At 32.7% G+C, this 25,579-nt stretch overlaps 1 protein-coding gene across 1 annotated transcript in view; it reads left to right on the forward strand.

Moving 5' to 3' along the window:
- The window catches only part of LOC117124507, a 47,958-nt gene that overhangs the window by 14,708 nt on the left and 7,671 nt on the right, over nt 1-25,579 (forward strand). The window contains exons 3-4 of the mRNA XM_033270734.1: nt 3,236-3,302; nt 12,189-12,287. Of these exons, the coding sequence (XP_033126625.1) occupies nt 3,236-3,302; nt 12,189-12,269 (148 nt within the window). The 3' untranslated portion in view covers nt 12,270-12,287. The remainder of the gene's footprint in view (nt 1-3,235; nt 3,303-12,188; nt 12,288-25,579) is intronic.

Here is a 25,579-nt window from a genome sequence, read left to right on the forward strand (position 1 = left end):
TACAAATAATTTACTCTTAATTAGGCAAAAAATAAAATTTTACATTAATTGTAGTTTTGAATGTATTCTGGTTTGCTTTCTAGCAACCACCTGACTTTATTAACATTTCTCTTAATGTGAATTTTTACTTGCTGTACTAAGATTAAAATTTCATTTAAAAATTGTGATTGTTAATTATGAAGATGAATATTTTTTAAATTTTCCACTTCATTTGTGTGGTATAATATTACGAGTTCAAGAATACAAATATTTTTGGCGTGCTTTATAAATATTTATTTTAGGGATTTTTATTCAGAAGGGCGAGATGTGATATTGTGGAAGGGGCCTGGGAATAACCAAAATCTAGGTCAGAACTCTAATATCTGATTTTGCATTTTTCTGGTGGAATTAATTTGAACAATCGCTACCTCCTATTGCTACCTGTACTCCTTAATAGTAATATTAATTATTAATGAAAATGGTGAACTTAACATCTATTGTAACTATGCTAATGTGTCCAGTTAAAAAAATTAGCTAATTTTTAACAAAAAAAAACTGTACAGTACAATTCAATTATTAAAATCTCAATTATTTTGAATGATTTAATGAAACCCATTAAAGGTTGGGTTGCATGCTATTTGCGTTGATTTTGGCTGTAACCATAGAATACGGAGTTCTAATGTGTGTGGATAAACTGACCAAAGTGAAATAATGTACTGCACACTTGAACATCTTAATATGGAGTCTGCACATTATAAACGTATAAATTATTATCCAGTACTATAATTCCTGGCTGTTTATTTTACTAGAAATTTGGGTTGTAGGCAGACTATAAAATACTACATTTCTAATAATGTTAAACTTATTTAAAATTTAATTATCTAATCACTTATATCATAATTGATCTTCAATATAATTTTATTGCTTTTTATATGGCAACCTTCATCCAATAATTCATCCAGGGACTTTTTCCATTTTATTGAGCATATATTCTTGATGTTAGTATTTTTTATCTTATCTGGATAAATGACATAGAAATAGTAGCATGCTAACGTGGGAAGACGATGAACAAAATATGTTTACATTTTCTTGAATTTTCTTAAATTGAAGTTCAAGATTGCACCAGCAAACCACTTACATAATGCCTCCTCATATAGCACGCAACTCTAGTAGGATGTGGATTCTTTACTTTTACTGGAGCAGCGTTAGTGTACATACAGATACCCTTATCAATACTCTACATGGCATTTGATACATACAGGCCATGTGTATGCTTTTTTATTTGTTTTAAAATCATACGTAATGTTTAATACTAAATTGTAATGGTTTGCCAAGGTTAGATCATTTCCTTGGAGAGGGAAAACTCATGAAGCGAATACACTTTCTACATTAGAAAAGTGTGCGGGTGGGTGGACCGGGGGGACACTGGAGAGGAGGAACTAATAGAGTAGGGGTTAGGGGTACCATCTCTTTAATGGGGAAATCATCTTTTTGAAGAGCTAACTAATTATTCTTTGAGAGAAAGAACTTTCTCACTGGAGATGAGGAACATCCAATTGGTAAGGCAAACCACACCTAAGGTGTCTTATATTTTTACTGATATGTGGAAATTTTATTGATCTAAATTGATAACAATTCTAAGAATAATTTAATACCAATAGGGCATATGAGCCCATGGGAGGGCTATTTCCTAACGTTTATGGCAATATAACAATTAATGTATGCAGATTCCCGGCAATTTGCAGCTGTAAACCTAAAATTAGTAATTACTTGTACGGTGATGTGCTATTCATATGAATTAGTGTTTCCTGCAAGTGATGGGGTATTAGAGGGTATCTTTCTTTTTGTAAAGCATTATTAGAACGTGAATCAGTCTTCCCATCATTTAATCAAGACCATTACAGTTAATAATCATTTTAATGATTATCATTTTTATTGAGTCCTTTATAATACAGTACAAAATAATCCTACACCAGAGTACTTTTTCTCCAATTTTTGTACCATAAACGATGATATTACTATTAAGGATAGTTACAATAGTACTACAGTGCTTCTGTTACATATCTGTAAGATACTATCCTGACCTACCTGTAATGGTAGTATACTTAAAATATGTGACCGGCTATGGCAAAACCTGCCATTTGTCGCAATTTCTAATTTCCCACAAGCTCCCAAAATGTTGGAGAATCAGAATTTCGATCATTTTCATGTTCTTGCATGTTATTAAAGAAGATGAAGAACATTTCTGCAAAATTTCAATCACAAAATCCAACTGATAGGCATATTAAAATTAGTTTTAAAATACAAATCTTAATAATAAACTATTGATTTTGGGATTTTTGGAAGCTATTTTCTCAAAACCTACATGGCTGATATTCAAAGAATTAAATATTAATAAAGTCACTAATACTCAACCAATGTCCATCAAATAAACACTGTTTTAAAAAAGAATTCATGCAGAATTTAAAACCACAAAAACCCAAATTTGAATTTTTCCTACAAATGGCTCTGGTTTTGCCAGAGCTGGTCACATAGGCAGCACGCCTACAGTCCCGAAATCAAATATTCTATAGACATTAAATTGCTGATTATTAAAAAAAAAATCAAATTCTTAACAATCAAATAAATTCAAAGATTATAGAAACTGTTATTATGCATACTGGAACTGCTAATTCTAATTTCCACTTTTGAAAGATAATAAGGTAAATAACCTACTGTACTTGAATGCAGAGAAAGCTCAAATAGTATACTTTGAAGTTTATGTTTGTTGTTCTTTGATACTATTTTTTTTTTCAAATGAGTATACTTCTGAGAAAATTTATTCATAATGATTCAGGAGGATTTTAGACTTTGTAAAGTCTAGACCACAAATAGCTTCAAGTTGGTAGTCTTTACTTCACTCTCTATTCCAGTCCAGTCATTGTCTGGGTTGGCCAGAGCCTACCATTTGTGCGAATGATTTGGGTCTTCACGCCAGGGACAAGCTGTTGTCAGATTTTATACTCTTTACTGTACACGACACTGGGTGGGATGTCCGAAGTGCCAGGGATTAATGCTATGAACCTATCAAGGAACATGTTTCAATAAAATGCTAACTTTCGTATTCTTTTTTGTATTAGAATGTGCAATTATTCAATTTGTATAAATTTTTTCTTCTACTAAATATTTTTTCTTGTGTACTTGTATCGTGTATGAAGGTCATGTCTTCTTATCTTATGTCATCATATTATAATTATCTTTATTTTTAATTTTTCAGCTCCAATGATTCAGTAGTGCATCCAACGTGTCGGCACTGTGACATCATCATGGTAGAACTTACAAAGGTAAACATTCAGAAATTTTAACAAAAATTAATCATATTAAAATTATAATAATTATACAAATAAAATACAGCAGAATACTTATTTGGGTTTGACACCTTTTGTGATGATGATTATTTGCTTTTTATATCATTAACTCAAGGATAAACAATATTGAATTATCACAACACTAACTTGTATTCTACACCACGTACCACTAGGAAAGGCTATATGCTTTAGGTTGAAAAAGTTAATTCTTTATTTTATATTGTTTTTTGTTTCTTTTACTTACTTGTTATTTATATTTTATTCAAATTATTTTGTTTCTTTTCTTTTGTTTCCATGAAAAATACAAAATTCAAATCATTAATTACAAAATAAAAAAAATAATTAGCATTTATCGTGTACAGGTTAATTTTAGAGCAATTCCCCACCCTCTTCTCCTAATGATTAATTTGAGTGATGTTATAAGCTAATCTGTTGCTATGTCTCTTCACATGCCTTGCATATTGAAATAAGCCAGGTGGGGGTAATAAGAAACTCAAATTACAGGCTAACTGCGGACTGTTACCTGCAAGCTACAGAGTAAAAGGTTGACAAGGGGACCTACATTTTATGCTCGTCTGTTGAGAGTTGCTAATTCAAAAGATGCATTAGAACACCTCGGGGAGATCCCAGTCAATTTTATTTTTTAATTTGGAACAGATTCGTAAGCACGAGCAAGCGAATCCATTCATCTACTGTATTTGTTTATCCAAGTCATTCAATTACTTTTTATTTTTTACTGTTCAGTTGGTGAAAATTGCCTTTCCCCGCGGAGGCAGTCTGATATGATGGTTCGGAGATAAATGCGATACTCACCAGCACATCTTCATGTCAGCATTTCATTGTTACGTTAGTTTGCAGAAGTGAAATAATAAACACGATCAAATGTCACCGATACGCGAGACTAGCTCGTACCTTGATATTATATTATGTAGGTGATGAATCTAAAGTTCGTCAGGGGAAATCGTAAGTTAGACCCTCAGTAGAAGTCATCCCCAAAGGCCTACAATGTGAGAGATATCAAATCTGTTGAATATTATAGGTGTAATTTGTTGTCAATTTCCAGGTTCAATAAAATTCAATGATTAAAATAATTATTGTTTTAACAACTGCATATGAATAAAATATTTAATGTTCATCTATAGCTAACTCTAACACCTTATTGACAGCTTCTAAAATTTCTTTAGAATTTCAATTGGACAAAAATTGTTCAATGATATATTTTGATCTAATTTTTTTCATAAATTTTCAGTTTCCTGTAACATTTCTTCTTTATGCATATTTTCAGTTAATATTTTTGTTAATTTTTGTTTATATTTTATATACTTTAATTTCAGATTCATCAATCCTTAACTTATTGAAATTAAAAAGTTCATTAAAAATGATCATGTATGATAAAAAAAATTAACTTTGACTTTCATATTACCATATTGTTTGAACATATTGTTATCGATTTTCTGTTAATGATGAAACGTTGATGATACGTACAATGTTTTTTACCCGCTCACTACTCCGGCATATTGTCTTTCGTGAAAAACCATGTTTAACTGCAATTAGACCCAGAGTTCATAGGACCATGTGAGGTAAAGGTTACGCTATTAATATGCACTATCATCGGGGTATTGCTGTAAACACACTCGCACACAGTTTATGTTTTAGGTTAACAAGTCCGATCCTTATGAATATAATTAGCAAATTCTCCTCGTCATAGACTTGTTATATTTATTTTAATTTGTTATTTTTTAGATTACAGTACCGGCCAGTTGTATTGCAAAAATCCCAACGCGTTTTACCCGTTGTCGTTGCGTTGCGTTTGCGTTGAGTTGCGTTGCGTTGAAATGAACGTTGAGAGTACATTGCTGTCTCTTATACACATCTAGATGTGTATAAGAGACAGTTATAATACATAAACACACTCGCACACAGTTTATGTTTTAGGTTAACAAGTCCGATCCTTATGAATATAATTAGCAAATTCTCCTCGTCATAGACTTGTTATATTTTATTTTAATTTGTTATTTTTTAGATTATAAAGTTTAAAAATAAACTGTGCTTTTTGTTTACAAAACTGAGCGAGCGATCACATTACATGAAGGATGCGATGCTTTTTAAGATAAGAATTGGACTACAGTTAACAGGGATTAAATGCCAGACCCTTGCATTGGAAGGCAAAATCCAACCCCCATTAGTCAAATTTGAATTTCTTTATATTGATTTTTCTGCTTACTAAATTTACTGTGCTGTAATTTATTATTATTCATTGTGTATTACATAATACCTTTAGGTAAAATAATGGAACTCAAATGAGTATACCACTTCAGACTCATGAAGTATTGTAGCTCAATTTGTAGAATATCCAAATGGTAATTAGAAGGTCTTGGATTAGAATTCTAATGTGGTATTGTTTTTCATAAATTAGTGAAGGTGATTCTTTATACCAGTTGTTCATTATTTACATATAATTATTAAAATCTTTGATTTCTGTTTTAAATTTTCACACCTTGCATTTTTAATTAAAATCTGTGGGCTTATACCCTTCCACCTGGAACTGTCACCCACTTAAAATATTGTTGAAATAGATAAAGAAAGAAATACAGTACACAAATTGGTTTTCATGTTCATGATTCAAGATAATTTATTCATCTCTGATAGTATGATGACAATTTGTCATGCACTAGTGTTCTAGGAGGCCGTTGGGTGGAAGGTGAATACAGGTAGACACCCAGCAGCAAGATAGCTTAAAAAACAGAGGATTTGTTATAATGTTTGTAGGCCTAATGTTGAGAATATCTTTGATTCATTATTTCATAAAAGGCCCAAGCCTGGTAGGACTGTTTATATCAAACTATTTAACTTTAAGTAATTTTTTTGTCTTATTAGATAAAATAGAACTAGGGCCTATTTCAAAGCTCAAAGAACCATTTTCCTAAGAATGGTATTCTTGTCCACTGAAGTTTTGCTTCTTTCTTTTTATTTCCAAACTTTGCTGAACACATAAAAAAAGTTGTGACGTCGCAGGTCATGACCCTCTGTCGTTTAACCTCAGGTACACTACTTACAGTAACATCATCATCATCCTTAAATTTGGATGAATCTCAAAGTGTTCATAAGTATTGGCATGTGGACATAAATATTTTCTTTTTATATATACATACATTACAGCATTATAGTACTAGAGTTGAACTTGACCTAAGTCAAATACAAAATGGCAGTGGAAATTTGCTCGACTTATATAAAATTTGACGTACAAATCGTTAATTAATGGAAAACACAACAATTTAGCATGTAAAATAAGATCAACTTTATTTATTTTTAAATTATTCAATAGGCAAAGTGACTTAGGCAAGTTTTGCTGTATATTCATGAAGATCAGAGCACTTTACATTTTACTTATTTGTATTTATATGGACAAAGAAGTGAATATATAATTTATGATGTTATTTTAAAACAAATATTTTTTAAATATACATTTTTTATAGTTTAATAAAATAATTTAAAAAAATAGATTGTTATGAAGTGTACCAGTAAGTATACTTGTCACACATTTAATAATACCCTCAGTAATTGGATAGGCAGGCAGAGATGAACTACGTACACCACTTCCTGTTGGCTATTCCTTATTCTACAGCTAATTTAGGACCAGGCCATAAAATTATTTGCTACCAGGTGGGGCGTACTCCATACCAATTTATTTTTGTTTTATTATTTATTCTAACTTTATATTGATGACACTTTCAGTTCTGAAGCATTGATTTCATGGTTAAGACAATTTAGATAAAGTGCATTGCCTGAGAACAAGTAAAAATGGGCAAGGATTTTGAGTCCTTAGCTACATCCAATATATACGAACCACTCGTTCAGAAATTTTAAAGAAATTTTCTGTATACTGTATTATATTTTATTTAATGGCATATTGTGGTACTCAGAAGTGGGGATGGTATGTGAATTAAATAATTACAGAAACACTGAAAAGGTTTTTAATCGTAAATGGCATGGTTTCATTTTACATTGAATGAGGCCCACCCTATGATATGGCTGACCACTTGGCAGGAAGTGTATGACAATGCAGCACCACAAACGAAACAAACTGATTTCTCAGAAGCTGGAGGAAAGGATAAACATGAAACTTGCTGTAAAAAGGAAACTATACAATTTTGTTGATTATATTATGTGTGTGAGATGCGTCTGTTAAAGGAGGAAGTTATCTATATTTGTGATATTATACTAGTACATAATCCATACAATATTAATTATAGTAAGGGACCTTCCTCTTACATGACTGTTATATGGTTCTTTATAGTGTCCTGTGTACAATGTTATAAACTGCATCTGGTTGAGTCGCCGGCTAATTTCCGGCAACCCTATTTGGTGGTCTTAGCGACCACCAGTGGGAGGGTGGATGGACACCCAACAGCAAGAAAAAAAAACCAGCTGAACAAAGGGCGGATAAACCCCTCGGAGCCATCGGCCAACCATGGTTTAGTTTAAGGAGTAGGTTTAGTTTTATAGGACATCAACTTCTTTCATGGAGCACAATCACCTAGCACATAGAGGCTTTATTGCATAATGTTCTATACAAATCAGGCCCGTATCCAGGGGGGATTTTTATGGTTCGGGAGAATCCCCTTTTCTAGCAAACCCCCCTCTTTTTTGGCGAAACCCCCTCTTCAAATTTCCCAAATAAGTCCTCCAACCCAACTAATGCACTGCAGACCCACCCAGACACAGACATTTTCAAACATATCTGCTTTTATAGTATTATTTAGACACATAAACCACAAAAATCCTCTTGCTTTGGGGGTTTCAGCGACCCCACTGGGGCTTCGACTGTGGACCTCGCGCCCAGCAGAACCCCCCCCCCCCCCCCCTTGGAAGAACCTGGCTACGGGCCTGCAAATCCAAATTATTATTATTCCTTGTTAGCTAGTAATTGGATGTTGGCTCTATATTGCTCCATTGGACTGGGAGTATGGCTGCTCTGGAACCTGTGAAAGATCAGAAAAAGGAGGGGCTAATCAGATTGCTACATTTAATAGTTTTACAATATTTCATAGTTGTAGTTACTAGTAATAGGTGGCGTTGATCGGTCTTCAAGCAAATACAACCCTATGACGCTCATTGTACAAATCTTGAAATCATATGCAGTATGCAAATATGGTACAGTGAATGTTCATGCCTTATTCAGAACTTAACCAATATTGAAGTTTGTATTATACACAATCCTAAGTTCATTATACATGACCTAGATCAGCATCATTTACAGGTGGGGGAGGGTTCAGACAGGTCTCTGGTAAATTGATCCTGAAACAAATATTATTATGTAGTTGTAGTGAAACTAAATATGGTGAATTTTGCATAGAACCCTGGAGATATTGGTATTTTGTACAGGCATAATATTATCCTATGTAAAAACAGTAATTTGAGATCATTTACTCATGTAATTTGAACATACCTATATTCTTACTCTACATATTATAGCTTCTTGAATACTAGCGCAGGTATAACGAAAATCTGATTACAAAATACAGTATTATTAGGTTTGGTATGTACTATGATGTGGAAAAGGAGGAATAGTTTGTTGTTGAAAAGCTAATACTTTAAAATAAGTTAGTCAGGCATTTTTTAGACAGGAATTAGGCTAAGCCATGTGGTCAGAATGACCTTTTACATCAGAGGCAGCTGCCCGCTGGGCTTTTTTTTATGTATATCTGTAAAGGTTTACACCATACAGTATCCTTTGTCCAGGCCTAGATTTAATTGTAGGCCTCAAGGTTACAGCCATCCTGTTACTAATGCATGGTCATTGTGCCTGGTCAGTTGGGGACTGCAAGTAGCGTTGGGGGATTGGTTGATTGGAGCAATCCATTCCTAGGAGGGGACCGTTCTCGTTTGTTAATGAGAGAATGATTTGAATGATTGTATAAAATGTACCTATATAAAATGGTTTTGTAGAAAATGTAATATTTGTCATAATGAAATATAATATCAAATTTCAGTGTGTTTTTTCTGGTTGGGTTCAACCATTTGAGGAAGAGGGTTTATAGTAGTGGTCAGTTGATGAGATGAAAATAAATAATGACTGATAATACTTTCAATAAAACCTAATTAGCATATTAATAAGAAGTAGCATCATGGTCTTCAGTATGTTTACCTTGATCCTATGGCCAAATTTGTAAAAATAAAACTACTTTTAATGGGAGAATTTACAGTTATTTATTGTATTGTAATGGACTACAGTACTACCACTCTCTGGTACTACTAAAACTTTTTATTTATGGAATCAAATAAAAGCACTTGTTCTTAATTATTAATTTTTTTGCTTATATTTAACTAATAATTTAGTATTTAAAAAAATATTTTTGAATATTTTTAAAGCTTTATTTACATTCATTACATTTTAAGGTGTCTATAATTATACATAAATCTAAAGGTTGTAATTAATGAAAAATTCAATTGAGTTCTCATATCAAGCATTTAACTATCTGTTACTATCTATAATGTTTCTTATTATCTATCTATTTATGTAATTTGGCATTATAACTTTTATTATTTATCTTTCAGGATCCATAGAAATAAGCAGAAATACTTAAAGGGTTGTCTTAATGTTCTCTATATGTTGTTTTCTGACTTATGATTTACTGTCAAACATTTCAATCAAATCAAATCAATTCATGCTGATAGTGATGTTACTATACAGAATCTGATTTTAGTTTGGTCATTAGAAAGTGTTTAGCATACTGTGTCTGATTGAAATCATCCACAAATGACCCTCCAATGAGGGTTTTTCAACTGAATGCACTTAACATTTTTCATCTTGTGGCCTTGTGTTGGTGGATTTAATTGGCCCATGTAGGCCTACCAATTCATCATTTTATGGCCCTTTAGACCAGCAGCTTTGTATAGCCTGGAAACCCTTGTTAAGCCTAGTCCTTAGGCTCCCTGTCAGACGACCATGAAATCTCTATAGATTGTTCGTAGACGTTGCAGGATGTACCATGAGAACAATGAATCGGGCAAAACCAAACTCTTTTAATGTTATAACGTGAGAGCCTCTGTTCATAACTCGTCCTTCATTATATAATAAGAAAGACTTAAATTTATACCACAATAGGTAAGATTAAATGTATAAACCACTTCCCCGGGCTGTAGAATCCTTCACACTATATAAAACAGAAATTAGTAAGGAAATGGAAGTATAAGTACTCCATGGTAAGTAAGAACGGCTTAGCTTTTGGCGGATTCTGGGGAATTTTAAAGGTCATTCTGAAATAGACATCCTTAAACTTTTCTATTCACATCTCACTGTCTGTAGTTATTATTACTCTAATTATAGGATTTTGTTCAATTGTATATCAAATATGGTGGTAGCAGACATTGGACTATCTTTGGAATTTTTTTGTGGTCCCATAGACAATAAAGATTGGAATAGCACCATATAAGTTCATTCATTAATTTACTATTAGTTGAATATATTGATTGAATTATTGATGAAATGAACCAAGATATTTTATCTAACATTCAAAACATTCATTTTTGTTTTGATACAAACAAATCATATGATTTTAGTATAGTCCTTTGTCAAGGAAATTTTACATACACCAATGAACACCTTGCAATATCCTAGTATTAACTGTGTTGAAAGTTTTTTCTTCAGTAATTTTTATATCCTTAATTGAAATATATTATATGTCTTCTTTCTTCTTTCAAGCCATTTATTAACTTCCATAGAACACAAAACGATGCAATACAATAAGGTTTTAAAAAAAAAGGTAAACTATAGAAGAAGGCATAATCCCGAGAAGACAAAGATCTTGTGATGGGCATGCCTGAAAAAGAAAAAAAAGTCAATACAGACAAAAAAAGAGCCAAAAAACAAAAAAAAGGAGGGGAAAAAAAATTAAATAAATGAATAAACAAACAAACAACTGAAGTTCATGCGAGAGCAGAACGTATCAAATCTGACCGCAAATATTAATTTTAATAGAACAACATTAGGTGAAGTTTCAATTTTTTTTTAAATATTCTTAGAGAATCAGAGTTTAGTATTGGGGGAGGGCAATTGTTCATCATTGAAGGGCCTGAGTATCTAATATTATGTTGAAAATAATTAGTTTTGTGGGTAGGTATGTTGAGTAATAAACATGAGAAATTAAATTTAGCAAATAAATTGCATACTGTGTTCTTGCATTTTATCATTCGTTTGTTCAAATGTTCAATCTGAAGTTTTTATGTCTCTTCTAACTTCATGTTTTCTTGTATTTGGCCTTTCTATGTTATTGCATCAGTTGTAAATTAATGATGGTATCCTAATTAAAGTTAAAAGTAAACTCTTTTTGATTTCTTTTCATTCTTAAATTTGTCTTTATGCTGTAACTAACATGTTACTGTATTATCTGTTAGTACAAATAAATGATTCTCACTTGCCCCACTTTTTATGATTTGTGTCGTTCAGTAGTGTATGTTTTAATATGTTAGTAATCAATAAACCAAACTAAAGATATTCTCTATGGATAGAAAAATGGAAGGATAATAATAGAATACAACATCAATTTGAAAACCAATACATGTAAGGGGGAATTACTAAATTTATCAGGCATGTTAATCATGTTACAGACACATGGAATGCCTGATAAGCTGATTAAACTATTCTTTGTGTTCTTCCAAAGGAAACAACAAAATTAATAAACTTACCTAGCCTCCTTCTCAAGGATGCTTCAAATTGATAAGAGACAATTCCATTGTTTGAAAGTAAATAAACTGATTATATCGTACCCTTCCCCATCTCCCATAATTTCTTTCAATTTATCCTATTTTGTGTTTGATAAAGATGAAAAATATAAAATTAAATCTTTTTTTTTTTAATAGGAACGTGAAGTAAATGCAGGGTTGAAAGCAGAAATCAATCAATTACGGGAAGCTCTCTCACAACTCATCAAACGTGAATAAATGTCAAACCTTCCCCTGGTATGTATACAAATAAATTACACTTAAAAGTTTTTTTTCTTTCTTTTGATTTCCAGAAACTTTGAAAATACTAATTGTATTTTCACTTTGAAAAATATGCAATCATAGTTATAATATGAAATTTACTGTTAATCCTTTGTTATTGACATTATGGAAAGGATTTTGTTCCAGTTCAATGAATTTAAAAAAAAGCTTCAAAAATATCTAAATATTTAACCACATTCATATTGTGCAAGTGCATCCTCATGTATCGTTCATATGCGAAGGTCTGGCAGAGCCCGTCTATTAAAATATATATAATATCTCATTTATAAAGATATGCTGTTGTTAATTTCATAAAAGAAATGAATTATTTGTACATTAATTTATACTGAATCAGAAAATTGAAAAAAAAAACTGATTCATTTGACAGATAACTAACACTTTTGTGCCAAATAAGGTACTTCCTGACATTAATTAAACATTGTACACATTATAAAGCGTGATTTACTATTTGTTGATGTAATTCTTTCGGGAAAAGAATCCCAAGTGCCCGGTGTTTGTGTGAACAAGAAATTGTGATATGTGAAAAGTAGAGCTCTCTTCCACAGTTCATCACTTAAACCTCTTCCTTCGTCTGTCAAGTTCCTTGAAGATACTGACATTAAGCTAAAAAGTGGGGTTGAAAGATGCCCCTTGAGCCTATATTATGATCTGCAGGGCTTGATCTAACATCACCCCTTACTTCAAAATCTTCCAAGGGGACTGGCATTAGTTAACATTCAGTCTGAGTGTGTCTAAGCAGGGCTAGTCTTTCTATGGATTTAAAGCCAAGGGCCTCATTAGCTGTTGTTTAAATAACAGGTGGACTTTATTGGACACAGGTGTTGAAAATAATCAAGACATTTCAAGGTAAAAAAATAGTTCCACATGAAAGAAAATCATATATAAATTACATTTTTCTCTTATGATTGATTTCTAAAATAAGTAAATTAAAAGAATGATGTAGAAGTATAATATTGCATCAATTACTTGGATCAATAAAATTAATTTTGTGTGTAGACATAAAGAAGAGCTTTATAGTTTGAGTCAGTTGTGAGTGGGATATGTATTGGGATTAATTTATAAATGTTCATTAATTATATTTGGTACTTAATATAATTTTTAATGGTTTTGAAAATGAGCTGACTTTCACTGTTCAGGTCACATGTCCATTAAATATAACAGATGTGATATGATAAAGAGGGGAAAATACATTTTATTTGTTCGTATTTCAAAAACAAAACAAAAAGACACCGATGTACAGTATTACAATAATTTTTGGGGGTTATAGATTTAATATTTTCCTCATCGCATTCCAGTGTATCCTCCTCCCACTAGGCATCCATTTACTGTATAATCCTAGGTGAAGAGAGACAAAAGTAGATACATTATCTTGCCTATGGACACAAGCTATGTGAGCAGTATCGAAATGAACCCACAACTGGTCAGGTGTGTAGAAATGCTCATACCCTATGTCGCATGCTTCCACATTTAGTTGTATTGATGGAAAACTGGCAAATGTCAAGCACAATATCTTATTTGGCAATTTCATGTTAGCTGTCTTCTTTTTCAGACATTCTTTTTTTTAAACTTTCACATGCCAAAATACTAAGAAAATATTTTTTGAGACTGAAATCTAATCATCCTCTAAAACAAGAGCATCCATGTTTAGCTATAGATTCTTGAAATGTATGCAGTTGCGCGGCATTGAATGAAAAAATGGAACAAAAGAGCTCCTCTTCTTCACTGTCCCCAACCCACCATCCTTAACCTGGATGCACCTTGCCTTATACAAAACTACAAGCAAAACACACTGACACTATTGTTGTTTTAAATAGGAATTGGATGTAATCTCTAAACTACTTTTTCCTAGAAATTTATTTTCCATGTTTACCACTTTAAAGGAGCCGTTTTCTATCCTACGTAATGACCACCATCCTTATCTTTCATTGTTTGTTCTGATGCCTAGTGTGTTGTTTTAATAAACTGTGTTGTCAATAATTAAATAATAAATTACTAATGTGAAAGATAAGATAATGAGATGAGTTTCTTTTCTCTTTTCCTCTACTAACTGAACTTTGAATAATGTTAATTTTTATTTTTAAAAAATAAATATTAAGTACTGTTTGGCATATTTATAAAGTTTAGTTATATATTAATTTTAATGCAGTTTATTCATTTGTTGTATTCTTTTGAGGTAAATTTACCACAGAATGTAAAGCCTTAAAATAGGCCTACATATACTCATAAAAACATTTGGACCTGCGGCTTTATTACTGTATTCAATGAAAAGCTTATACCATCAGCATGGACTGCGCCCAATATGATATAATGATAAACCAGATAGAAAAATTAATACTAAAAATATTAACTCTAGGGAAATTGAAATAGAATTATGCATCTGAATAATGACCATAACTGGACCCTGAGAGTGTTATGCTTCATCAAACCAAATCAAGGTAGATTATCAACTGTTAATTGATATGTTATCGAATTGTTACTCATCATCTATTCGCCTAATAATCGCAATCGCGTGAAGAATCCACACGTTGTAATCACTTTTAAGGATCTACGAAAAACCCAGAATTGTGTTTTCAGTGAAAAGCTGAGCCTCACAGGAAGAGGGAGCAGCCATCGAATTCCCTTCCTCAATTAATCTTTAATCGGTTCATAGTTGACTGGCTTGTGGTGCTGTTATCTATGGTATCACTATGCACTGAATCGCCTATCCTTTACTGTATGTAAGCAGCCTATTCATTACTGTATGTAAGCGATGTAAGCATATAGTTTCTGCATGTAATAGGTCCATGGTTTTTGCATTGTAGGTGAAAGTTCTTGTATTTTAATGGTCCTGTAGTTTAGACATTGCATTAATTGATAACCGGAAATGATTGTTTAGCTCTGTAGAGTGTGGCCAGCTGCTATGTATACACTATATTACACCATGACCCCACCAAGTATTATTAACTCCTGACCTCTGTCCTAATTACTTGTTCCCCTTCCCACTGTGATGTTTTCTCTTCTCAATTGGTACTTTTGAAAATAAAAAAATAGATGATGATTGAGTGATCGTTAATAGGAAGACAGTTTATACTGTACAGTACTGTAGCTCTAAGTACAATTTATGGATAATATTTAATTACAAAGAAGCAGTAATATACTAAAATGGAATTGTATTATTTAAAGATGTATTGTCCCTTGCTATTAATGTCAAAAAATCATTAAAAGATAATTTTGAAATAAACTTGCTCATATTGCAATAGCATACAAATTATTAACTTGTGCATAAAAATTATTGAATTTAAAGAATGTGTACCCTGATTTTTAAACCAAAAAATTATAATAAAAATAATAAAACACTTCCAGTGACTGAAAGTGTTTCTGTCATTTTTCGCTGTAAACTGATGGGTAGACATTTTTAAATACACTAATTTCTAAGTTGATAACTTTTATGTTACTTCAAAATGGGCAAGTTAATTTCAAAAAAATATTTTTATGATTTTTTTTGGTATTTAGCATAGGACAATACATCTATAACAATATCATTATTTTTTATGATTTTTTTTGCGCATTTTTGTAGGCTTGTCCTTTGTTCTCCGCACATACAGTCTCGAATTTCGTTCAAACCTGATATGTAATCCTTCCATAGTAGATGACGGGTCAGCTGGGAAAATACTTGCAATGCTTGACCATTCAGAATGGTATTTAGGGGTCATGATTATGGTGTAACCTTGACCAGCAGGAGGATGTCATTGCATATCCATTCAATTTGACATTGGATCACAACCTGACCTCTAAACATAATTTCTGGGAATGATCTTGCAGTGAGTCTCAGTTCAAAATAATTTTAGTAAAATTACACTTGAAAAATAAATGTAGATCAGAATGTTTTTAAACCTTACTAAATCCTGTGTTTATACTTAACCTATAAACAACTTATTTTTTCTTATCTTTATAAGGGTGGTGGTAGAAGACAGGGATATATAACAACACCTTGAGACAATTTCTGTTGTGGAAGGTGCAGAAATACTACATTATTACCATAATACCATCTTTTTACCTACTTACAGTAAACATGAGAATAATTTCATAATCTAGTAATTCCTAGTTTTGGCCTGGGGAGGGGATAAGAAAATTATCATTGTTGACCTGGGGAGGGGGATAAGAAAATTATGATTGTTGGTCTGGGGAGGGGTAAGAAAATTATGATTGTTGGTCTGGGGAGGGGTAAGAAAATTATGATTGCGGAACTAAATGTAGAGTAAATTTTTCTCCCCATAACCCTTACCCCTCTTCTACATTATCAACCTATTTCCCTGACCAGGGTGGACGACCCACTTGTCTGTTGCTAGATAGAGATATATAGAAATGCTGAGATTGAGTTGAATAACCAAGTCAGGCTAATAAGAACTCTTACAATAATCTCCTGTAAACACTATAATGTAGATCTCCACGAGAGATGACCGAGTTGATGTCAACAAAATGCTTCAGGAACATATATTTTTGGGGCAGGCCATGTTGTAGTGAGGCAGGCATTAGCTATGATAGATGATGAGCTATGTTTAATGCATCTTTGGTGGTGAAGATCAGGAAGATTACAGGCAAAGCTGAGAACGTACCATAGAAACTGAAACTGTCTGCAGTAAAGATATGACCTACTTCTATGTTGTTTACTTTCCTATACCAAGTCATTGACCCATGATAGTATTGTTTCATATAGCAAATGGATTAAAGATGGTAATGTTTGCTTGAATGCATTCATCATTTTTTACAAGATACATCAAGATCTGTACAGTATAGATGAATAGATGGACTGTAATTATGAACTATAATTCTTGTAATTTAATCGAAAAAAAATCCCTGATTAAAGCCTGATGTTACAATCATATTGAGATCAGTGGCGGCACCAGTGAGGGGTCTATTTTTTAGACTTTCCTGGTGTGCTATTATTTATTCATTCCAGCATGCTAGCGAATCACTCGTCAGTTGAGAATCCATTTTTTAAAAATAAATTTGTATATGTAATAGTAAGGGGACAGGAAATCCTAGGATAAGGGTCCCTAGTCCCCAGTTTTAAACAGCGTTGGCATCAGAAATTTGCTGCCAAGGGGTCCGACATGTCCAATGGAGGGGGTCAGAGGCAAGAACGGCTTCGACGGCAAGGGCCGACGAAGCCTTGGTCGACTGCCAAGAATAAAAACTCGCTTGTAAGGTTGACGGTGAGAGTATTTATTGCTTAATATGGTCCAAAATGTGCTTTTAGACCACAGTATTAGGGGTTGCAAATTATATATGTTAAAAATTTTTGATCCGACGACCTAGTCGTGCGTTGGATGACAAGGGCCCAGGCCTGTTTCCCCCCCACCCCCTCCGAGCCGCCACTGGTTTTAAAGTCCTAGTGCCGATGTATGTAAAAACTGTACTTAGCTGTGCCACTTCGAAAATAACTCAGCCTCTCGATTCTCACAAAAATACCAGATAACTAAATGATGTGCCTACCTATATTTAAAAAAATCAATTAATTAAATTTATATTTATTATAAGTCGATCTATCTCTTTGACAATTGATTGATCTTGTCATAATAATCAGCATTTTCTGGTTACTGATTATCTCATCTCCAATTGTAACCTGGAGTTCACCATGTTTATTTTCCCACTGTAATTCTTAGGGGGAAATCCTTGGTACTTTTGATAAAAAATTAGAACTGAAGTGTTGGAGGAAATAACAAATAACCAAGGCCTGTAGTTTGAGGAGATCAGCTTTTCATTATCGCACTATCAAGGTGAAGTCCTACCACCTTGAGTTTTGACTAGTCAGCTAGGGAAAATAGACCTAAAGTCGGACAACACCTTACAACTGACCTTGCGAATATCTAACAAAGGGGGTCTTAACAAGATTCGATAAATTAACTAGCTAAAGCAGCAGGAGTGAATGAAGAACTGCCACCAAAATGAAAGTGGCGGGACAGGACAGGGAAGTTGGGTCAGTTTTTAAAAGGAATACAACAAATAAAGAGAACATGTTTTGATGAGTCATGAACATAGCTTGTTGACTGATGTTGATATTAAGGTAGTCTGAGCAGTGACTAAGGAATGCCAGTCAAATTGCATTGATTGTTACAGATAACAATTATTTACAATTACAATTCTTACAAGTGGTTAATATAGTATTTCTGAATTACTTGTGTATGTGATACCACTTATTGTATACAGTGTAAATTTGAAGCTGGAGTGATGCTGCCAATCCTGTGGTTGTGGGTTTAAGTCTGTTGTAAGGCCTGAATATTAAACAATTGTGTAATTAAAAGAAATGTTTGGTTCTGTGTAACAACATTGAAATAGAATTTTTTATGCACCTTACCAGTATTATGCTGATGACTGGATCAAATGACTATGGACGCATCCTTAGCTCCCTGAGGAGATCAATTCCATTTGCAAAGTCTATTAATAAAGTGCTTGGTATTCAATCCTAGCGGTTAATAATTTTACTGGGAAAAGGGGAACCATATGAATAGTGCCCTACCCAAGGATATCAGCGGAATGCACAGCGAGAGACTCAAAACCCAACTTCAAGGTAGAGAGCCCAAAACCGCAACCAGTAGTCTCTTCCGACCCAGGAGTATGTGGGTACCTGGTACAACCCAATACCAAGTGCTAACTGTGGCTGCTTATGGAATGGTGCGCCTTAGGGAATTGATGATACCGTTCCATAGGTGTTTGATCTAGTGATTACTAGTAATAAATTTAAGAGCATACTGTAGAGGTGTAGTGGTTAAACTATGACAATTTATTACAGTATATGATATACAGTAGGCTATAATTTAAATTTTTTTAAAATGTAATTTTAGGTGTATAAACTATAGTTTCTCTTAAATTAACATAAACTGATTATAGGCCCAAAAATAAAATTAAAAAATAGTTGAGTTGCCAAGCACAGGTGACAATTAAATTCAGGGTTAGCTGGTCCAAACCTGCTTTTATTACAATATTATAGACCTGGGCCTAATTCTAGGGTTCAGGGCTGAAGGTTTTTAAGGGATCAGATTAATTAAGGGTTGAAAAGTAATGTTTTGGGATTTTCCTTTGGAAAGAAAATATTTGTGACCAAAAAAAAAAAAAAAAAAGAAGAGAGTTGCCCTTAGATTGTATAGTTTTGAGTCAGTTGGACTTAAGCAACACAAAATAAAATTTAGCCTTATCAGTTTAGTCTCATTGCCAGCTCACAGACAACACGATATAAACTCAAACACAGAGTGAACTTCTGTCCAATCAAATTGTAGCAAACATCCTTAGAGGCAGATACTGTACTTTGTCTTGGGGCTATTTCTTTACTAAGCCAATGCATATACAGTAGTTTATACTCAACAAGATCTACATACAGTAGTTGCTTACGTGTTTTCATAAAATCAGACCAAGTATATCTATCGTACAATAATCCATTCTGTATTGTATTGTCCACTTCTATAAAAAATTTGCTGATAATAAAATTACTGTCAAAATGAAGGGAGATCACTTTCTTGCCATATAATGAACATTACAGATATGTTACCATATAACGTTTCCATTCCATACAAAGCTTTTTTCTTTGCTGTTTATACTTGGGGAAATGTAAGAAAGGTTTGAAGAATTTGTCCATTTTATGTCACATGTTAGTATCACCTTCCCCCTTCGTAATTAGAAAAGGGTATTATATGTAATGGAAACAGTGTAAACTTAGCTGGGATGGCCATGTGTTCTGCGTTTCTGCACACAACGATGGCGACATTGATCTAAATTTTCTTTGGTGTTCTGGTGTAGGGTGTGCCACATGGGGCATGCTTGATCAAGTAACTTGAGATACCTTCCAGGCTGCAGAGTATCTTTGATATCAGATGATAGTATCTAATAACAACAGAGGGGGTAAAGAAACTTGATTGCACCTGCTTTTTGTCAGACTATGGGGAATTGTTCATTAGTCTTTTTTGTTCTCTTCATTGACAATATAACATTCAGTGATTTGTTTCTGCTTTTATGGTTAAATTTATTTGTTTCTCTAAAGTTCTATTGTTTGGGTGTATAGCGCATTTGTACCCTTAGCAGGGACTAATGACAGTACTTGTAAAATAGTGATGTTGTAGCCTATAGTAGTTAATGCTAATTACAGATGTTATTCAATCCCAGGATACTGGGTTCAAATCCTTCGAGACACTAGGATAATTTTTTATCACTAGTAAGATCAACTCTACACCCAAAGCCCCATAAAGAGTCACTACAAAAACAGCACCATTAAAAGAGCATCATAAAAAAAATCTGTAAAAACTTGAATTTCTGTCCGTACAGTATTATAATCCTTTGTTTTTTCCTTTTTTTTTAAAGCAACCTACTTTCATGCTTTATCATTATTAACAATAGACTGGTGTGTATGATAAACCAGTAACCCAAACCAAAGAATGGAAATACTGTAGTATGTACACTAGAAAACTGATACGTGAGGGGGATATACCAAAATTATCAGGAATTGCCAATCACGTTACAAACACGTGGAATGACTGATAAGCTGATTAAAATATTCTTTGTGTTTTGAAACAAAAGGAAACAAAGTAGAATTAATAAACATACCTAGCCTCCTTCTCCAGGAAGCTACAATAGTACAGGCATCAAATTGTGGTGTTACAAACTTTTTACATATTAATTTTATATATATGAGATATGATTGCATATTCCAAAAGTCATAAATTAAATTGATTAAAGTTAAGACTGATTGTGAAAAGCATGCTATAATTGGTGGTATAATAAAGAGTACTTTTTAGCAAGTGTGTGACCAATTCATATCTGCTTTTTTTGGTGTTATTCCTCTTATCTCCCCTTATAATAGTAGTATGTTACACTATTGAAATATAGTAATGTTGTGGCAGCTTGATTCTGCAAACATTCATTTCGTTGTGAGAGCAAGTATGTAATTTAGTGAGTTGTGTCCCCTGCTGTCTCACCTGCACGCCCTGACAGAACCAATGGGCCTGAAGGCTAAGTTAAGGTCATGAGAAGCCTTCATGTCCCTTGAGCTAATTCAAATAGAGGGTCACCCTACCCATGCTAGACCTTCACTTGTCAGCCTGAATTTTCAAACTAATAATGTGAACAGCTAGACTGGTCTCTTGCTAGTCCATAAGCTAGGTGAAAGTCCCTTGTTATTTAGGGGTGTTGGTCTATCCATGGAGCTATCATTTAAAGCAAATTGACCTCTTGGGACACTGTATAAGGTCAAGGGAGTGACCTGTCTTTAATTTAGATCAGATCAATTGAAAGATAGTAAATACCCAACGCCTACCCTTTTTCATTTTTCAAAGATTTTTTTTCAAACTGAAGGTTGATTTTGATATTTTGTCATTTTCTTGTGTGAAAGTTTTCAATAGTTGATGGGATTATGGCGGCGAATGGAGATAATGTCATAAAATTAAATAATATTGAATAAAATTACCAAACATTTAACAATTTTCTCTGAGAATGTTGTAAATTTGCCTGTAATTTATTTCTTTTATTCTCAGTTGAACATATACATTTTTATGTACAACTCTGATAATGATCTATGAATGTATCTATGTTTAAGGTCAAATAAATAAGTACTCAAAACTACTATTACTTTAGATATCTCTAGATTGACATCTTATGTTCCCCTCTCATCATAGGTTTACCTGATTAATTTTTTTTTCCATTTGGTAATTCAATTAACAGGTTTAATATGATTCAAAATATCTTTCTCTTTTATAACATGTGGTATACTTTTTTTTAAAAATAAGATCCAGTAAAATTTTGCCTAGGCTCAGTGTTCCTGAGCTCATTAATTTTTACTTTTCTTGTTCGCAAATCATTTTTATATTGTTTGTGCATGTTGTGCATCAAATAAATTAAATCTGTCACTCGATCGTTCTTATTTTTCAAACGATTTCAGGCGCAAAATTATATTTTATGGCAGTTGCCTACTGTACTCTGTTTGGCCCTATAAAAAATAAAATTTATCTAGTCTGGAAAAGTGATGAGGGAGGGAAGGTTTTTTTTTTTTAGTTTTAATTTGCTAAAATGCCAAAATGCCAAATATTAATCTTGGGTTGTTTGTTAGTGCATTGGTATTCAAAGCAACATACACTATTGAGATAATAACAATAACTATTTTTTTTTTTTAATATTACTTTTTTTTTCAGAATTAAAAAAAAAAAAAAAAAAAAAAAAAATTTTTTAGTCATACCTGCTGCACATATGGTACAGATAAGGTTTGTTGGTTTTACTAGTTTTTTTTTAAATAAACTTCATTTGGCATTTTATCACAGCCTCAATTTGTTCTTATTCTGTTCTTAATTTTTAGGCAATATAAGCCTCAGTGTTTTTATAAAATGTGTACTTATTTTTAAAAATTGTAATGCGCAAGACCGTCTTGCCCTCCGTGAGATTTGGTTGATGATCTAGATGATTATATAAAATTTTTATGGGGCCTATATTATAATATGATTTATAATATTAATTAAATTTATTGTCCTGTCTTTTGTGTTTGTTATATTCCATTAGTCTTGTTTTATACAGATGATAAATTTTGATATCAATTCCTTAACCTTTTTAAATGTAGGTTATTCATAACATTTTGGTTTCTATCCATATTTTATTCAATTAATCATATATGATACTCTTCTAAAGTTACAATATCCAAGTTTTATTCAGTAGCATGAACGTTGAAATATGTCTCTACCTAATTAAACAATTTGGTCAAAAATACTATAAAAACCTCAAACAGAAGCCCCCATAGAATCTCGAGAAGCCCATCTCGAAAAGAAGCCCACACCTCCCTCCATAGTTTGCAAAAGTGAATCTTGAAAAGAAGTCATGGTCTTCTAATCCAGATAATTTATGGGCTTCTTTCAAGATAGTAAATATATTAAAACTGACATTATCTTTGATTATTATAATAGCGTGTCAGTATCAATATTAATTTGTTGTACTACTACCGTGGTTGAAATTTTAAAAATATTAAACAGAATTTCAAATTCCATAATTGAAAAACATTGTATAGTAATTGTAGTATAGTAATTCCAAAATTTACACCGTTCATTTTTAGAAAAAGCCCCCACTTAAGTTTGCAAAAGCAATCTCGAAAAGCAGCCCATCTCGAAAAGAGGCCCATCTTGGAAAAGACACCCATCTTGGAAAGACACCCATGAAAGGGTTTTACGGTATATGAAACAAAATTTGTTGTTAGCACAAAAGCTAACTGCAATTGCTTCAAGGAGTTTCAGCAAGAACCTGACCAGCCAGATATTTCTCATTTTCTTTAAATAACTGGTTTAACGATTACATGACTGTGGGATATTTCTCTTCAAATGTATCCAATTTTAGGGTCTAATTCTGTGTAATGATTACCATATAACATGACTAATATGTTTTTAAAATTATATTTGAGAAAAAAAAAATTATTTTCAAAATTGATGCAACAGAAGCCCACTTGAAATATGAAACGGATATATTTATACTTTTCGATTGATTGGTAAAGTGCAAGATTCCCTACAGTTTTTGTGTTTATTCAATAGTAAATTAAAAACTAAAATATTAAATATAAGATGAAAACTCTGAAAATGTAATCTGATTAATTTTGAAAGGCAAGTTTACCTCAGGAAGAATGATACTCTGTTTGCAGTTGAATTCCTATGTTTGTTTCATTATTTGTAGTGTACCAGTAGGTCTAGGCAACTGTATTTGTTTTACTCACTTTTTTAGAAATACATTTTGCGAAGGCAGATGTAAAAAGTGTCTCATGACTGATGAAGATGATACAAATTTTGCCCAGGCTCAGTGTTCTTATTTTTTGGCCAAATTCAAGTTCAAAGTGTTCTTATTTTGTTCTTATTTTGACATTTTACCTCGGCCTCAATTTGTTCTTATTTCCTCAGTGTTCTTATAAAATGTGTTCTTATTAAAATAACAAGTGTACCACACATACAATCAGGTATGTAGGCCTATGGCCTGGCTTAACCACACATTGTTTGGATGGTTTACAGTTTAGTAAACTATGTCTATGAACAAAGAAAAACTATAGCTGGTTAATTAAATGTTTTTATTAGCATTAAATCCATCAGGAGAGAAAGAAATTGGGAAAACATTTAGAAAAAGTGCAAAAGCAATTATATTATATGTATTTCTTTGCATCGGAAGGATGATGGGTAGGGAGGAAGTATTATTGCTCAACGGATCACACATTCAGTAACTTAATTATAAAAACTATTTCAATTACCATTTGATAACCCAAGTGTAATTTCTGATTGTTACGTTGCACAGAGCTGATATGAATAACGGGAATTATCACTGCCACTGGAAATGCCTGAATCATTGGGCTGCTAATTTCACACTGATTGAGTCATAGATATACAGTAATAAATAAGAATGTATAATTTTGATTATTAATATACATTGTTGTCACAATCGACACGTTTCTAACAACTCCCTAGTATCCCTACTGCAACAAATATTAATTGTGCGCTACATATTATTTATTTTTTTTGTAATTTGTGTTGAATGAATGATCATAATGAGATCTCCTAGGTCCAGATAGGCTATTTGGTTATCCTTGATGAGGGAGGCTGTTGGTAGAAGGGGAAAATTGAATGTGTGGGCTTCTACTCAGAATTCCTCAAATTCCGTACTTAAGGGTCAGCTATCCTATCTCTATTTACCATCTATTACATACACACAAATTGTCAGGTCTGATACAAGTTATTTTTTACATAATGCAGGTATTGCAGGTTTTAAAGGGCATAAGACCTCAGCTCATTTAAAGCTGAGTAAGAACAGAAGAACGCAGGTGTTAAAAACGAAAATTCAATGGACTAATTCTGTCCTTAATCCGTATTCACGATTTCGCATTCTTAGCCCAGATTCAACTCCAATGGCGGAGACCATTTATCCTTCACTTTTTGATGGGGAACAGTTAACACTAATTCTAGAATAATTTGGCTAAACCCCTGCAAGGACATAAATAAAAGACGATTTCTACTTGTATTTTCCCCTTTTTGTAGTTTAATCTCTATTAAGAATAAACAGCGAGTAGGCCTATAGTGACTATTTTTCAGGTTGGGTAGGTAGCCCAGGACCAAATAGCCAGCCTATGACACTATTATTATTAAATTTCAACTTAAAACCGAAAATCTTTTATAAATAAATGTGTGGTGCCCCTCACTGTGAATGTGTTGGCAATAAATAGGAATTTTTGTTTATAGCCATATAGAGAAATAGAAAGCTCATATATATATATA

The sequence above is a fragment of the Anneissia japonica genome, unplaced genomic scaffold, assembly GCF_011630105.1.
Source record: "Anneissia japonica isolate Jap-2015-1 unplaced genomic scaffold, ASM1163010v1 scaffold287833_len2544123_cov190, whole genome shotgun sequence".
NCBI lineage: Eukaryota > Metazoa > Echinodermata > Crinoidea > Comatulida > Comatulidae > Anneissia > Anneissia japonica.